The 18355-nt window shown below is 44.1% G+C and overlaps 1 protein-coding gene across 1 annotated transcript in view; it reads left to right on the forward strand.

Annotated features, from left to right (window-relative positions):
* Nucleotides 1-18355, forward strand: part of inpp5d (inositol polyphosphate-5-phosphatase D) — a 112108-nt gene that overhangs the window by 57304 nt on the left and 36449 nt on the right. The window contains exons 11-18 of the mRNA XM_072572947.1: nucleotides 988-1090; nucleotides 2318-2514; nucleotides 4657-4774; nucleotides 6667-6763; nucleotides 8945-9083; nucleotides 10191-10299; nucleotides 12540-12628; nucleotides 15010-15091. Coding sequence (XP_072429048.1) covers nucleotides 988-1090; nucleotides 2318-2514; nucleotides 4657-4774; nucleotides 6667-6763; nucleotides 8945-9083; nucleotides 10191-10299; nucleotides 12540-12628; nucleotides 15010-15091 — 934 coding nt within the window. The remainder of the gene's footprint in view (nucleotides 1-987; nucleotides 1091-2317; nucleotides 2515-4656; nucleotides 4775-6666; nucleotides 6764-8944; nucleotides 9084-10190; nucleotides 10300-12539; nucleotides 12629-15009; nucleotides 15092-18355) is intronic.

The raw sequence follows: 18355 nt of genomic DNA on the forward strand, positions 1-18355 counted from the left end.
GTCCTATTTAAACTAAAGCTGATGTCTGACACCAAGTCCTCATTAACACAGAGGCCACTTCTGTAAACATCAGACACCACTATTCCAGCCTTACCCATCCTTTCATCACCCCGAGACTTGACCATGCCAGCAATATCATTGCCTGGCTCCCGCATTCTTCTTTTATTATCAGATCAACAAAATCTCTTACCTATATTCTATCCCTCAATTTCCTGCTCAACCATCACACCTATGTCTAAAATTATAAATTCTCTACACCGTCCCTATATCTGTCACCTTCTGTGCAGCCCTGTGTTCCTCTGACTGTTCTCATCTATACCTCCAAACAACCATCTCTTAGCCATCCAGCCCTCATGCTCTGGAATTATTTGCTTAAACTCTTCTGGCTCACTGCTTCCCTCACAGAATCTCACCTCGAAACCCCCTTTGAATTCCTTCTCCTCAGTCTTTGTGTCCTTTTGGTTTGTCTCATTACTCATTCTGAAAATGGCCTTGGGGCACTTTTCTGTGTTTAAAGTACGCTTTGTTTTGATTTTGTTGAGGGATAGACACTGCACAAGAAATCTAAATGAGTTATATTCACAGAGAAGCTTCTCTTCTTTCGACTCCAGTACAGCCTCCTTCTAGGCCTGTAGGTAAGTCCAAGGGATGAGGAGGAAGGTGAACTGGAGGGAAACGTTCGAGGAATAGGGAAAGTGCCGAACAAGAGGAGAGAAAACTGATTCGGGAAAGTCTAATGAAAGGATGGGGAGGGGACCGGGAGATGGTGTATATCAAAATGGAGGAAGTGAAGGATGTGTAAAATGTAGCAGTTGCAAACTGATAGTGATAGCAACATTGAATCTAAATAAAGAAATGTTATCTACCTTTTCACCGGCAATGTTTCAGTGGTCATTTTCAAGACTGCTGTTTAGACCAGTGTAGGTCATCTAAAACTGTGCTGAACCTACAGTGTTCTTGTTCAAACCTCTGCCTCCTTATTTTCAGAAACGGGAAGGATTCTGCCAACTCTTGCAGCTGATGAAAAATAAACATTCAGACTTCTCAGAGCCTGACATGATCAACGTCTTTATTGGAACCTGGAACATGGGTAAGGGGCATTGGTGGCAAACTGTGCTGGAGGGTTGGAGGAGACTTTTGATTTGCAGTCTATCTGCAAGAGGACAGTTACACTCCCAAAACAATCCTGTGCTGCTTTAGTCACTACTGCATTTGCTTTGTTATCTATTCTCCAATGTCACACTCTTCCAGCCCTCTGCCTAGCATCCTTCTAACTCTCTTCTATCATGTGTAACACATTCCAAATGCCTATTTTGTTCAAGAGGGATGTGTTAAACATTTATTTGTCTAAATTAAAGTCCACAATTGAAGTGGTGGAGCCTAGTACAATTACATCATTTAAAAGGCATCTAGATGGGTATATGAATAGGAAGGGGTTAGAGGGATATGGGCCAAGTGCTGGCAAATGGGACTAGATTGGGTTGGGATATCTGGTCGGCATGGACGGGTTGGACCAAAGGGTCAGTTTCCATGCTGTACATCTCTGAGTCTGTGACTCTTTCAAATGATCGATCAATCACAAGAACGGGCTTGACTATTGCTCCCAGCAGAGGTGAGTGGATGCGTACATCTGCGCTGACATGCAGAATGCCAGTTTGCTAATGCAAGTTCCCTTCCTTGCACCCCCCACATGCCATTTTTGTGGAGAGGAGTTGCGAGTTGGCAGGGCTACCCACCTACAAGTGACTGATAGGGATAGGGAATGACGGGTTATCAAAGCACCAGTCAGACCAGCTGCTGGAGCTAGCCCTCCTGGGGCTTGGCCACAGTAAGAGGTCACTTAGAGGAGATGTCTGAGACCCCAAAATCCCAGAAAAATACTTGGAAGTAAAATCCCTTAGGACAAAGTTCTGGTTATTGTGCTGTCTGATCCAACAGCATCTTGATTTTGATATTCCCATCCATGTGTTCAGATCCCTCCAATGGCCTATTCCCTTTCCCATCTTTCTATGGGAGCTTCTTCACCCAGTTTGGAAACTCTGCCTTTCGGTATTGATTTTAATCACTCCACCATTGCCATTCAGCTACTGAGGCCCTCAGCTCTGAAATTTTCTCCCTAAACCTCTCCACCTCACTGTCTCTCTATCCTTTCCTTTAAAGACCCTTCCAACTCCTTGACTGAACTTTTGGTTCCTTGTCCTTATATCCTCTAATGTGACTTGGGGTCAAAATCTGCCCAATAGTGCTCCTGTGAATGACCTTTGCTCTGTGAAAGGCGCTATATGAAGGCAAGCTGTTGTTGCTGCTGATCATCTAGGTAATGCCTCACCGCCGGCGGACATACGGTCGTGGTTCCTGTGCCATGGCCAGGGGAAAACACAGGATGACACAGCTGCTGACATCCCCCATGATATTTACATCATCGGCACACAGGAAGACACACAGGGAGAGAAGGAGTGGGTGGAGCTGATCAAATCCACACTAAAGGACATCACCTACATAAAGTTTAAACATGTAAGTATATTGGAGCCCTATCCTCTGTGGCGGGAGACAACAGGAAATGGAGTAGCTATTGAATAGAAGCTCAGAATTAAAACAATTCATGGATGAGGGTTGACAAGACTACACTGCTCTGACATACCCATGTTCACTGAGGTCTGATGCGGGGAGGATTGATGAACTCTCAGAGAGCACATGCTATCAAGCAGAGTTGCAACATTGCATACTGACATCATGTGGTGCCCTTAAAGATAAGGTACATGTAGAGTACAGTGGAGGTGAATAGACCTGCAACTAAAGATCAATTCCTTAACACTCATCTCCAAATAATCTCACAAACCAGTGTTCTAATGGGTAAGGTAGTGCTAGCTGTGGGAATCCTTGCCCTGGTAGACATTTGAACCTGTAATAGGTCAGGGTTAGGTATGGTTTTGAGGCAGAAGGCTAGTGCGTTACCTATTATGCCAACTGGCAGAACTGACTGAGTTACTGTTTCTCAGGTAAAATACTGGGGTGCAAGCAAATGATTATTGATGTGAATATAATATAGACAATACACGGGATGATTCAGTGAATCTCAATAGTAGTGTAGAGCATCTATGGACAGTAGGGTTAGGCTAACCTCATCATTCAAGGACTGACCTCTCTGGCCCCATCACTGTGGATAAATGGTTAGCAAACGTTGATCTGCATTAATATTGATATGGAAGAAATCAGAGCAGGAGTACCCTCAGGCCAACTCCATATATTAAAATGATCTGCATCACTGAGGAACAGTTTGTTTATTCACCCTGTGGAAGTCATTGTCAATGTGCAGCATGAAATCAATAAATTAAAGGCTAGAAGAGGGAGACATCATTCCAACCTGTACAACATCAGAAGATCCACCAACAGCCGATGCAGGGATAGTGTCTTCTCCAACATTGGCCACTCCACCATCAGCACACACCTCCACCACCCTGTAGCAAAATGAACACTCCCTTACCTTCACCCACCAAAACGAGGCACTCCCTCACCTTCACCATGACCCACCAAAACCAGGCACTCCCTCACCTTCACCATAACCCACCAAAACGAGGCACTGACTCACCTACACCATCAATCCCAAACCCAGGCAATGCCCCACCTACACCATCCCCTCCCAAAACCAGGCACACCCTCACCTTCACCACCGCGTGCCAAAACCAGGCACTCCCTTACCTTCACAATGACCCACCAAAACCAGGCACACCCTCACCTGTACTATCCCCTCCCAAAACCAGGCACTCCCTTACCTACACCATAACCCACCAAAAGCAGGCACTGACTCACCTACACCATCCCCTTCCAAAATCAGGCACTCCCTCACCTTCACCATAACCCACCAAAAGCAGGCACTGACTCACCTACACCATCCCCTCCCAAAACCAGGCACTCCCTCACCTACACCATTTTGTGCCAAAACCGGGCAGTTCCTCACCTACACCATCCCCTCCCAAAACCGGGCAGTCCCTCACCTATACCACCCCCTGCCAAAACCAGGCACACCCTCACCAATACCATCTCGTGCCAAACCCGAGCAATCCCGCACCTACGCCATCCCTGCCAACATCAGGCACTCCCTCACCTATACCATCCCCTGCCAAGGCCAGACACTCCCTCACCTACACCATCCCCTCCCAAAACCAGACACACCCTCACCTATACCACCCCCTGCCAAAATCAGGCAGTCCCACACCTACACCACCCCCTGCCAAAACCGGGCACACCCTCACCTACACCATCCCCTGCCAAAACTGGGCACTGACTCACCTACATCATCCCCTGCCAAAACCAGCCACATCCTCACCTATACTACCCCCTGCCAAATCTGGGCATCCCTCACCTACACCATCTCGTGCCAAACCCCAGGCACTTCCTCACCTACACCATCCCCTGCCAAAACCAGGCACTCCCTCACCTGCACCATCCCCTGCCAAAACCGGGCACCCCCTGACCTACACCATCCCCTGCCAAGGCTAGACACTCCCTCAACTACACCATTACCCATCAAAACTGACCCCATCTCCTCCTCCAGCCAGCCTCCATCACCAAATGCAACAAGAGGGACTTACATCACAATGAAACAGATTTCACTTACCCCTTTTCTGATGTTTTGAATGTACTTTTGTTTCACAGATCGCAACACAGACCCTATGGAATATCCGGATAGTTATTCTGGCAAAACCGGAGCATGAAAACCGGATCAGCCACATTTCCACCAGCAGCGTTAAAACTGGCATCGCCAATGCTCTTGGTACAAAAGATTTCTGAGTCATTAATTTAGGACAGTCTTGTGGGAAGCTATTCTTTCAATGGCTGCACTTCCTGGTGGTGCAATAAAGAGGTTGTAGGAGTTGTTCAGTATTGGGCAAACACTGTCCTTTCACACTCTGGGACTGACTGGGACAGTGGATCAGACACTGTCCTTTTACACTCTGGGACTGACTGGGACAGTGGGTCAGATACTGTCCTTTCACACTCTGGGACTGACTGGGACAGTGGGTCAGACACTGTCCTTTCACACTCTGGGACTGACTGGGACAGTGGGTCAGACACTGTCCTTTCACACTCTGGGACTGACTGGGACAGTGGGTCAGACACTGTCCTTTCACACTCTGGGACTGGCTGGGACAGTGGGTCAGACACTGTCCTTTCACACTCTGGGACTGACTGGGACAGTGGGTCAGACACTGTCCTTTCACACTCTGGGACTGACTGGGACAGTGGGTCAGACACTGTCCTTTCACACTCTGGGACTGGGGTATACTGCACTCTGGACCTTGAGGTAAATTGTACTAAGGGCCCTGGGGTGTACCACACTCAGGATTTGAGAAAGTCAGAACAGGTTTAAGCTGTACACTGCCTGATCACAATGACAGGACAAGAAAAAGACTTCAGTTGCTGCAATATAAATCTTGATACAGTGGCACTAAATATTGTACAGGTAATGCCCCATGATAGTGTGTTCAGCAATCAGATCAGTGATCCAGGATGATAAACCACCCAAAACCATTAAAACACAGCCCAGAATGGATAACGTTTGATTGCTTTAGTATGAGCTGATATGAAGAGAGTCAGAAACTTTCACCCACTCAGTAGGCTTTCAATGTGAGTCACTGTGAATGATTGCTCATCATTCTGGGAAAGCTCTCTGTACTGTACCCACATTCACAAATGTAGGATTGTGTCTACTGCAAAGTGATATCGACTACAGGGAATGCTCTGAACCAATGTACATTTTAGTTCATTGACAAACACTTGCTGCAATTAGCTTTTGAATGCTGTTTAACAGGGTAAGACTTTTACCGACTTAGGGTCTTTGATATGATGAAGTGTTTCAAACATAGGTCAATTATGGCAGTTACATACAGCTGGGTCCATGAAATGGCAGATTATACTGTCTATGGGCATAGAAAGAACTTTTCTTTGTTCTCTGTGTGTATTCTGAGAAAGGAACAAGAAAGAGGAATTGAGAAAGTACAATCAACTTGTCGCGTGACACTTTTATGTGGACAACATTCTTTTTTGCTCCTCTTTCCTGTAACACGAAGGCCAGCAAATGTGGGACCTAGGTTAAAGTTAAGCAAAACAATCTTAAAATATGAATAATTCTGGAACAGCAAATTATTCAAATAATGGACTTGCTGAGAACCAGGACTAAACATGAACAGCTTTCACACTCTCTGTTGGTTAGGACAGTGGGTCAGACACTGTCCTTTCACACTCTGGGGCTGACTGGGACAGCGGGTCAGACACTGTCCTTTCACACTCTGGGACTGACTGGGACAGTAACCTTCAAACTGTTCAGAGCTGAATTCTAAGAATATTCAGGATTTGATTGTATAGTCTGGGATGGTTTTGTCTTTTCAGTTTTATGACACAGGTCTCACTCCCAGTTAATCTGAAGGAGTCAGTATCTCCTTTTAGATGATAAAAGCCATGTTTGAATTAATTGGAACAATTACTGGTGATTAGATGTGGAATATTGTAACGATTCAAATTGGGATGTGGACAATTTGGATGATTGTCAGGTGTGGTGTATATGAATGGTTAATAATAACATTTGATGTATTTGGATGGCTGATGTTACTGAGTAAGGATTTTTGCTTTACACACTAATGTGTGACTGTGTATTTTAATTTTCAGGTAACAAAGGTGCGGTGGGAGTGTCTTTCATGTTTAATGGTACATCCTTTGGATTTGTCAACAGTCACCTGACCTCAGGAAGTGAGAAAAAGCTAAGGTAAGAGTAGAGTGAAACTGATGGGTTTCTCATAGACACGCGGTGGTACTTTGCAAATCTTTAATTCATGTAAAATTCATTGGAATAGTGGCGTTCATTGAAACAAACACTGTATCTCACAATAGTTACTCAAAAGATGTATATCTGTGCAATGATAACCAGGTAATCACTCATCATTGATTCAGAAAATGCAAGTGCCACTTAGTGGATCTCCTTGACCTTTTCTGGAAGTGTCCTGTCAAATGAACTGTCGAAAACTCAAAAGATCCCAAGGATTGGTGATACCATTGCAACTTTCTGTGCTTACATCAATGAAATGGAAGGCAGTTCGAACTTTCAAGAGGAAATACAGATCATGGAATCCCTACATTGTGGAAGCAGGCCATTCAGCCCATTGAGTCCACGCAACCCACTGAAAAGCATCCGACTCCCCTACACTGTCTTTGCAACCCTGCATTTCCCATGGCTAATGCACCTAGCTTACACACCGCTGGACACTATGGGTAATTTTAGTTTGGCCAATCTACCTAACCTACACATGTTTGGTCTGTGGGAAGAAGCTGGAGCACCCATAGGAAACCCATACAGACACTGGGAGAATGTGTGAACACCACACGGACTGTAGCGCAAAGATGGAATCGAACCCGAGTCCCTGGCTTTGTGAGGCAACAGTGCTAACTACTGAGCTACCGTGCTGCTCTCTACTGGCTGGCTGACTCCCTGGGATTTGCAGTGGCATACCGTATTTGAATTCCACTAAAATGACACCCACTTGTAGCAGGCATCCAAAGGCTATTCAGCAGCTCCTAAGTTGTGAAGATGAGTTGAGTTTTGGGCTGTGTGAGTTGCAGATGGCTAAGTTACTGGAGATGGGGTTTTTGTAGGTTTTGATGATGGAGGAACTAAAGCGGGTGGAGATTGGGACCTGAAGGCACCTCTGAATTCCATCTGCCCCAGAAGAATGTTTGAAATATGCTCAGGCCAGACCTCTGCTGGGAGTTATAAACTTCCGTACTGGTTGGAGCATCAATTCCAAGCACTTCCTTAAAATGGCTCAAGGTAACATCAGGCTCGAAACAATCATTGAGGTGTTAAGTAACTGGTAAATGTATCACTTCAGTTTTAACTCCAGTTGCTACCTATGTGTTAAGACTGAGTTAAAATCATCTCACTAGGATTAAGTAAACTCTTGGCTCAGCAGTAATTCCAAGAGTTGGGATTTATTTTCATACTGACCAAAGAATTTCGCGTTTTAGTCATGAGTCCCTGATAATCATCTCCCCTCTAAACCTGCACATCATGGGTTTGAATCCCACTGCGGCTACCTGAGGAAGCAAACTAGGCTCACATACACACACTTGTGGTACTGAGGGAGTGTTGCACTGCTGAATAAATGAGTTCACCTTCAAACTGAGGCAGAGCCTGCTGTCTCAGATCGATGTGTTACTCCAAGACGAGTGGGGGCTACTGCTGGAGTCCTGACCATCATTTTCTGTAGGACTGGAAAAGCCCTAGATGAGATCCTGCTGTGCACAAGTTCCCTGCTGTGAACTTCTTCTCTGTTACAACAGGGACTTCTCTTTCCAATGCTTTTTGACTGTTCGGCATCGGGATGGCCTTGGGTCATAAAGGTACTGTGTGATGCAAACCTTTCTCCCAAGAAGGTATCACTGTGCAGTTGTTGCTGTCGACGGCTGATTGAATGATAAATATGCCATTTGGAGCTACATGGGCCAGCAAGATCCCACTCTGACCATGCTGAGTTGAGTGACCTTGATGCGTTATGTTTGGTCTGGGTGTCCGGATTCCTGGAGGATTGAAGTAAAAGAAGATAAATGGCAATACTTCTGAACAAGTTGCTGTGATCGAGAACGCACTGCCTAAAAGGATGTTTGGAAGCAGGTACAAAACTAACCCATAAAAGCAACTTGAATAAAATCTTGAAAACCTTTGAAAGGCTATGGGTTTGAAATAAATTGGCAGACTCTTTCCGAAGGTTAGTATGGCCATGATGGATCAAGTGCCTTATGATGTGGGTTATGATTCTCTGAACACCTACACTCAAGTTGCAGGAAGGGTAAATGCATTTTAACAAAGGAATTTAAAGTAATTTTAAAGGGATCTATTTCCTTAAGGACATTGGTTTGATCTGATCTATTTCTCATTTTCTCCTTTTGGCAGGCGAAATCAGAACTATATCAATATCCTGCGCTTTCTGAACCTCGGAGATAAGAAGTTAGGTCCATTTGACATTACCAATCGGTTCACACATCTGTTCTGGCTTGGAGATTTGAACTACAGAGTGGAGCTTCCAACACAGGTCAGAGTAGCAGACTATGGTACCTTTCATGACCATTTCACAAATCGCATTTCTGTTTATTGTCTTTATTCACCCCCTACTCTACTGAAGGTGCTGGTCAATGTTGAAATACCACAGCGAGTTTTGGACCTCACTTCTATGTCAGCCTAAAAGGGATGCAAGTTTTTTTTTCTTTTGAAAGGTGGGAAGTCTATGTCACCCCAACACTGTCTGAGGATTAAGCTAAATCACTTGCCCAATGCAATGCCTTATCAATTGTGCAGATAAGAGCTTATGCCTTGAATCACTTGAGTTGTGCGCTCCTTACAATGCTACCTCCTACTCCCAGTGCCAACCTGACAGAGGTGAGGTATTTTACACAGGGTCTGAGCAGTTACCTATGCTTCTGAGTCTTAGCTTTCTGTGGATCTTCAATGGGAGCATATTCAAGACTATGATCAATAGATATTTAGGCACTATTGGATTCAATAGATATGGGTCAGTGAGGGAAAGTGAAGTTGATTAGCATCAAGTCATCAATTTTCAGTCAAAACCCTTTCCAAACTTCACTGTTAGTCTATCAACCTACCCCAAGCACTGTTTACAGCTACCACCTCTAGGGTGATGAGGATAGTGATAAATGTGGGCCCAACCAACAAGGTCCACAACCCAAGAAGAAATAAAACAAAAGAAATCCATTCAGGATTTTATTAAAGAATGAAGCAGGTTCAATGTGCTGTATGACCTATTCCTGATCCTGTCTACTATATTCTCATCAATATGCCAACTCAAGGTAGGCCTCACCTCACGCACCGAAGATACCCTTTACATTTCTGAAAAGGAAGATATGATGCTCCCTGGACAGCAACACTCATGGCATCATTGTCTTTCCATATAATCAGCACATTTTTCAAATGAGAGTCTTTCAGGCAGCAAACCAGCTCGGTGATTATTTTAAGTCTATTGTAATAACTGGACCAGCAATCCAAAACATTGAATTATTTAAAATGGATTCTACAGGGGAGGGGGGTGGCTATTTTTGCCAAAACACAATGAAAGCGACTCCTCACTGGGGTAGGTCTTTTTGTGCAGGATGGCATTGTGATCTAACCTCTCCATTTTGAGCAGGAGGCTGAGAATATTGTGGAGAAGATCAAACAACAGCAGTACCAGGAGCTACTAACCAAGGACCAGCTCATCATGGAGAAGAATGACAAGAAAGTTTTCCTTCAATTCCGTAAGAGCATGTAGCAATAATGCAAGCAATCTTGGGTAAAGTGAAGGGTCTAGGCCTTAGCCTGAACTTCCACGAGAGACACAATGAACACTCTTTGAGTTTTTTGCTGCCTCTGTAAGTATGAGGAGGACATCTGTTTTAACAAAGGCCATGAATGAAATTCTCGCAACAATCCTTCTAATTGACTGTTGCTTCCTGTTTTCCCGGAAGTAGAAGACAACTTTTGGTAGCTTTGCTTATTTCTGGTTCCCTTTATTTTTCTTTTTATTACATCCAGAAGTGCTCCTACACACATCTGAATGTTTTTTATTCCCCATCAATAAACCCCGTGGTTGTTTTTTTTTCATCTATTAACCAGCACTGCAAATCAACCTTGTCCAATGAATTCATTTACATTCAAAGCTCATTAAGGGCGTGAATATAACCAGGGATCAGGAATAATCAGTAGGAATGACTCCCCTCCACAGCCTGTTTAAGGCCAGCCTGGCTAGGTCCATGAGGAGGTCCTCAGGTATACCCAAACCCCTCCACACTAGATGCCCAAATCTCGATTGCAGGGGTCTGAAGTGCAACTCAAAGCATAGCAAAAGAGTTTTCACAAAATGGAAAGGTGGGTGGGGTCACCCACAGCCAATATATGCTCAGTCCACAGACTCCACAGTATCACAAAATAAGTTGTGCTGAGAATCCGTAAACCACCATAGTTTGTGGTACTTTTGCTCACTACACTTTGGGAAGATTGACATCAGATGATCCTTAGCGTGGAAAAACAAGTGGCCTTGCAGTGTTGGAGGTAGAATGAGACAACTACACACAAAGTAGTCAAACTTTATTAGACATGAAGAGTAAAGAGAATTTGGATTAAGTTGTACAATTCATTGAAATGAGGTAGTACGTGTTTATAAACCGGGGGATTCTGGAAACTTGGTGCAAGACTACAGGCAGGGAGGGGGCAATCCCAACAACTGGATAGTCCAGAGATGCAGGTGATCAGGGACCATGGGCATGTTAACACTAAGCCTACAGGCACCCACTGGCTCCTTCAGATAGTGCAGCAATGAAGAAGATGGAAGATTGGACTCGTGCAACATCAGGGAAATTCTGAATGTGGAATGACAAAGGGGTGGGCTGGTATGACAAGGACTACAGGGAATCGCAGCAGCTGGGAAGCAGGGCTGGTAATGGTAATTGGGATTGGGAAAATATAGGCCAGGGTTGGCAATGACTGGGAAGACTGTAGGCCAGGATTGGAGAAACGAGCATCAAACTCCATTGCAGTCTGAAGTAGTGGATGGAGTTAATTTTGGTCAAAAGAAGCAGGAGAATTGACTTAGATGGATAGCACTTTTCAGAGAACCCAGAGCAGGTGTAAATAGCCAGACAAATATCTGAGGTACAGTTCTATGATTCAAGCTATTACAGGAGGGAATCAACTTCAACATGGAACATAGGTTTATTACTGGAATATTGATCTGAAGTGCTGAGCCTGATTGGATCACTGGTAAGTGCACTGGTAGTAAAGGTTTGTTCTGATTTGGAAATGGTCTGGAGCATGGAAGAAAAATTTAATATGAACTCAATGTCTCAGTGGTTACCTGGTGTGCTGTGAAGCCATGTCACCTAGAAGGTGGTTCTTTTGAATGTTGGTCTTTGAAGATCTCAGAGGGACAGCAGTCTCTAATGAAACAGTGCATATCAACAGTGGCCTCATTACGTTTACATAGCACTGCTTATGTTGTGAAAGAACCCAAGCTGCTTCACTGAAGCATCAAACACAAACTGATACCAAGCCAAAGGAGATAAATGCTTAGTTATGGAGGTAGAATGAATGTCTTAGAGGGAATTGGAGACCGAAAGTAGTTATGTGCTAAAGGTGGGTTCCTGAATTTGAACACTGTCCAATAAAACAAGATGTCAGAGTCTGTGGCAGCTCTACTCTGGGTCTAAGTGTGAGCTAGGCACATCTCAGGGTGTTCTGGAGTCCTGCTCCAGATGTGTGCATTCTGGGTACCCTGCACCTGAAGGCCTGCCTGAGCTGAGCTATCTATGTACTAAGGGGTATGAGAAACTCTGATCTCCCCAACCTGCTGAGCTGAGAAATCAGCAATGTCCAGGAGCCTGGCCTTCCCTATCACAGTGCGATAAGGTGGGACAGCAAGGCAGACTGTATCATGTTTGGCTGTGGGCAGGGAGAGAAAAAGCAGGAAATCACTTTATCATTATATTTTTTCACTTTGCAGAGGAAGAAGACATCACCTTCCCTCCAACTTATCGCTATGAGCGAGATAGCAGAGAGATGTACAACTTCATCAAACAGAAGCCTACAGGAGTGAGCATCACAATTATTGCTCCAGTCGGAGTTTATATTTTTCATATATATTTTTTCATGAATGATATCGCATTGGAATAAGTTATGGTGCTACAGCTTTATTTAGTTCTATGTAGTGTGCTATAGTTTTGCATACAAAATGGTTGAGGTACAGAGTGTAACTTCTACTTCTTTCAACAACACAGCTTAGATCTACTCTCAGAATGGGAGTCCTATCAGACCAATATATAGATTCTCCTTTTTTCATATTGGCCTGCTGAATCAGTTTTCTCACGATATCTTCCATATCCACAACTGAAACAATCTGGAAAGACAAGGTCCTGGGAATACCATCATCTTTCTTGTTCCTTCCAAACAATACACACAGAGGACAAGTAGAGTTCTTTCTGTGCCCAGAGACGGTACAATGTACTACGTCATGGACCCATATGTGTGTAACCATCGTAATTGACCAAGTTCTGATACACTTTACCATATATTTACCATACCCTATGCTGGCAAAAATCTTACCCTGTTAAATAGCATTCAAAAAGCTATTGACAGCAAGTGTTTGTCAATGAACTAAAATGTATATTGGTTCAGAGCATTCCCTGTAGACGATATCACTTTGCAGTAGACACAATCCTAGCTTCCCCAGAATGATGAGCAATCATTCACAGTGACTCACATTGAATGCCTACTGAGTGGGTGAAGGTTTGTGACTCTCTTTATATCAGCTCATCCTAAAGCAAGCAGATGATATCCATTCTGGGCTGTGTTTTAATGGTTTTGGGGTAGTTTATTACCCTGGATCACTGACCTGATTGCTGCACACTATCATGGGGCATAATCTGCTCCATGTTTATCTGGTCAATGCTATTCTTCTGGTCTAGCTGCCTCTCAGTCTCCGGGGTTCTCTTCTCCGTGATGAGAAAGGGTTGTTCAGGCCCTAGCTGTTCAACATTACGGTCAAGATTTTCCTAGGGTTCTTCAGAACTCTGTCTTATTGCCCAGACAGGGCAGGAAGTAAGGGTGGATGTGTCAAAATAGAGCTGCCTTCTCTCCGCATTGTTTTTTTTTAACTGAAAACATGAAATGGCGTTTGCAGCTGGGTCTGCACTGTAGAGGAGTGGGTGGAGCCATCTGAAAAGCAGTCTCTGCTCGTTCTTATACCCAGGCAGGAAGGGTTTCTACGCCTGCCTGGAGGCCTGGTCCCCTGGTCTGCTACAGGGAGATCACCACCTCCAGGCAGTTAAACCAGTCCCTTCCAACTCAGGGACCCTGGAGGCAATCTGGATTATCTCCAGTAACCACCATCGATTGATCTTACATCACCACTGATTAATTTACTTGGCTAGCCATCTCCTGAAGATGAGGAGGTTAACCCTGCTGCTCTGACCCTTCCTATCCCATGCTTGAGAAATTATCCTTGGAGCAGGATGAAGCTGAGGCACATCAGATAGTGATGCTACTTTTAGGCTCACTTGTCTCAAACTCCAGCCTAGAATCTATTCACTCAAATCTTTTTACTCGAAGGGTTATGTTTTTTGAGTCTTGTCTACCTCTGCTGACCCAGTGAATAGTCACTACCAGGAGAAAGTGCGGACTGCAGATGCTGGAGATCAGAGCTGAAAATGTGTTGCTGGAAATGTGTTGCTTATGCCCGAAATGTCGATTCTCCTGTTCCTTGGATGCTGCCTGACCTGCTGCGCTTTTCCAGCAACACATTTTCAGCAATAGTCACTACCATCTCTATTTCTGTGCTATCCCAAGGCCCTGCTATGTCTATTCCTGTCTTCTAGATGGAGCACATTCGAAAGATCTTGAAACCTTTAGCCGTGGTAAGGGGCCCATTGATTCTCAGTACAAAGACCATGTACTCTAGGGAGACCCAGTCTCCAACACTTGGTGCAGATGGGCTGTCTGTGAATAGACAATTGCCCAATGGTTGAGCTGCAGCTTTGACCAGACCTGATAGCAGCATCTGTCCTCAATGACAATAACTTACATTTATATCGAGGATATGTTCCAAGGCACTTCACGGGGCCTTGTTACCAAACAACATCTGACACCAAGCCAAGGCTGAGAAATGAAAGGCTGAGTCAACCAGACAAGGGTTTTAAGCACATCTTAAAAGGGGAGAAGTGAGAGTCAAAAGGCAAACTTTAGGGAGGAAATTCCATTCCTCGTGGTTAACTGAAAATATGATGGCCATTGTTGGAGTAATGAAAACCAGGGATGGACGAGAGGTGAGAATGTGCGATGAGATCCTGGAAGATTGGTTAGAAATCTCAGATTGCTATAGAGGGTAAAGCGTCATAAAAGTGGAGCTTTCAGAAGGAACTGTATTAAGCGTAGAGGTTTCCTCCTACATGGCCAGTAACTAATTGTTCTCTCCTCAGCTAAAGTACAACCTGCCGTCCTGGTGTGATCGAGTACTATGGAAAAGCTACCCCAACGTACACGTCATGTGTCAGTCTTATGGTGAGCAGGATTACTAGCCTTATTGTATGAACTTGATCTGCTTCCACTGACTTATGTGTATTTATAATATCATTCTCTCGTCACCAACAGTGACAGGTTGAACAGGAACTCTTTACCTATGATTTCAAAAGATTATTGGGCAGCTGCATGAGGAAAATAAAGCCAGGGTTATGGGGACAGAGCTAATATATAGGATTGCTGTAAAGACAGCCAGCGAGTGGGCCGAATGGTCTTCTGTGCCATAATGACTCTGGATTATTAATAGAAGGAGGTCCCAGCACAGAAATTCAGAGCAACCAGGTGGTCAATAGTGGGCCACATGAAGCATCAGGTTTCCTAGGGGACATGAATAAAGAGGATGTTGGAGTATCCCCTAGCAAAAGAATGTTCTTATGCCACTCGTGTTAGTCCCCACAAAAGAAACCATTGAAGTCATCGATCACCTTCCCTTCTACCACACTCTTGACAGTGAAATCCAAGTCATCACCACTCATCGCATTAAAAAAAGGTTCTTCCCCATGAACCCCCTCTGTCGCTTGTGCATAACCTTAAACCTGGGTTGCACAATCCTTGTGAAAGGGACAAAGGGACTATCCTTTGTTCACCTTATCTAAATCTATCATAACTGTGTCAGGCATTTGTCAAATATTATCATCTGTTAGAGGTTAACATTATCGTGCAGAGGGTGGTGTGTGTATGGAACGAGCTGCCAGAGGAAGTGGTGGAGACTGGTACAATTACAACATTTTAAAAGGCATCTGGATGGGTATGTGAATGGGAAGGGTTTAAAGGGATATGGGCCAAATGTTGGTAAATGGGACTAGTTCATATTGGGATGTCTGATCGGCACGGATGAGTTGAACCGAAGAGTGCTGTATGACTCTGAGTTTACGAAAAGTTTGTGGTGAAAACTGAATGGGTTTTTCTTCTGCCCTAAGGGTGGAAAATCATCGTTGTGTGCAGACAGGTTTGAGATGCTGGGGCTCTTTAAGGGGAATAGTTGTAGCAAAAATATTGCCAACATGATTTGGATTTGCAGCAGCAGAGACTATTTGCCATTTTTTTGATGATCTGTTATCACCCTTCGCTTGACTGAAGGCACAGTGGGACTTGGTGATGATCTCTTGTCACACCTCCCCATTGCTACAACAGCTATAGGCATGGAGTGGAGTGATGATGAGTAGAGTAGCAGTGGAGTCTCTCACTCTCACTCTGACCCAGAGCCACTTTAGGAGATATTAGGACAGATGACTGACGTTTAGTCAGAGAGACTGGTTTTAAGGAGCAGTTAAGAGAAGAAAGTGAAGTTAGGAAGGGAATTCCAGAGCTTAGTACCTGAGCCATAGCAACCAATGGTAAGGTGATCAAAATTTGTTCAAGAAGCCAGAATTAGATGAACAGATGTCCCATAGGTGAGTGGGTCTGGAGAAGAACAATAAGGATAGGGATGGGCAAAGCCATGGAGGTTTCCAAAGCAAGTACAATTGAGACATTTCTCAACTGAGAACTAGTGTAGCTCAGAGATTACGGGGATGAAAGGTGAACAAGACTTGATGTGAGTTAGGATGTATATTAGATGAGCTGATATTTATGGAATGTAAACTGTGGTAAGAGTATGTTGGAATGTTAAGCCTGGCCGTAGGAAAGGTCTAGGTGAAGGCTTCGGGTGACGTTTTGAGCATAGAACCAGAACATAGAATCGAATGCATTGAAGGTCAGAAACTCCACTTGAGATCAAATAAGACACTAAGATTGCATACAGTCTGCTTCAGCCTCAGATAGTTACTGGGAAATAATTGGAGTCAGCAATGAATGAAAAGTATTAATAGGAGAGATGAAAACAATGCCTTTAGTCTTCCTAATATTTAATTGGAGGAAATTTCTGGTCATCCAGCAATGAATGTCAGATGGAGAGCCTGATAACGTAGTCATGATACAGAAGTCAAGGGAATTCTGGATGAAGTACTGTTGGGTGTCATTAACATATAAAAAGTGGTAAAAAGGCAAAATTAATGGCTTTTTTCCTGAATGCGTGTAGTATTTAAAACAAAGTCAATGAATCAACTGCATTAATACAGGTTGGTGGAATGATTACAGAGATATGGTTATAAAGAGATCAGCGCTAGGGACTAAATATTCTGGAGAATGTGACTTTTGGAATGGACAGGCGGGAAGGAAGGGTAGCATTATTGGTAAGGGATTGAATGAGAAATTATCCAGAATCAGAAGATATAGAATACATATGAATGGAAGTAAGAAATTAAAAAGGGCAAGAGGACACTGGAAGGAGCATCTCGAGGCCCCTAACAGTAACTTTAAAGTGGGACAGAGAATAAATCAGGAGTTAATGAGGGCGTATTACAAAAGCTGTGCATCATTCATGGGTGATTTTAATCTTCATGTAGATTGGGAAAGTCAGCTTGACAGAGGAAGCCATGAGGAAGAATTTGTAGTGTATTGGGACAGCAGGAGTGCAGATTTGGAGTTACAATCAGAATCACCATGATCTTATTAAATGGTGGAGGTGGCTCAAGGGGTGGAATTTCCAACTCCTGCTCTAAGTTCTCATTCATACTTCACCTGGCCCCAGTGTAGCAGCAACATGACTGTTTTTTTTCCACTAATAGGTTCCTGCCATCTAGCCAAGAAGAGGTTCTGCCTACTTCACAACTGAGTAAAGTAGACGGTGAATTTTCAGTGCTGGTGCACTAGCAAGTGTTTAGGTTGTATATCCAAGTGACTAATGGACTGTTTGAAACAGCACTTCCCTTTGGCTGTTCACAGCAGGAAGAGGACTGACCATACTCAACCAGCCATGCTTAGATAATACAAATCGGTGCACAATATAAAATATGATAGCCTGACTTGGCAGCACTTGCTGAACAATCTAAGTGTGCCAAAGATTACATTAATGATAAATGTAAGATTGACTGATAATCTTAAAATGTGGGACACTTCTACTTACTGGACACTGCATGTATTTAAATGCAAGGATTTGATCTGTCCAGGTATTGTGCCTGTTCAATTAAACAAGAGCTTGAGGGACAGTGTTCCCTGATGCATTCTCCATCAATGGCCAATGGAGTTGTCTTGACCTTTATATTATTCAAAACAGCTCTAGCATAGCTGCCGACCAGTGCATTCTCCGTAACAACAGAGTCGCAGTCATAGTCATACAGCATGGAAACAGACCCCTTGGTCCAACCAGTCCTGTGCTGATCATAATCCCAAATTAAACTGGTCCCACTTGCCTGCGTTTGGCCT

The sequence above is a fragment of the Chiloscyllium punctatum genome, chromosome 6 (assembly GCF_047496795.1).
Source record: "Chiloscyllium punctatum isolate Juve2018m chromosome 6, sChiPun1.3, whole genome shotgun sequence".
Taxonomy (NCBI): Eukaryota; Metazoa; Chordata; class Chondrichthyes; order Orectolobiformes; family Hemiscylliidae; genus Chiloscyllium; species Chiloscyllium punctatum.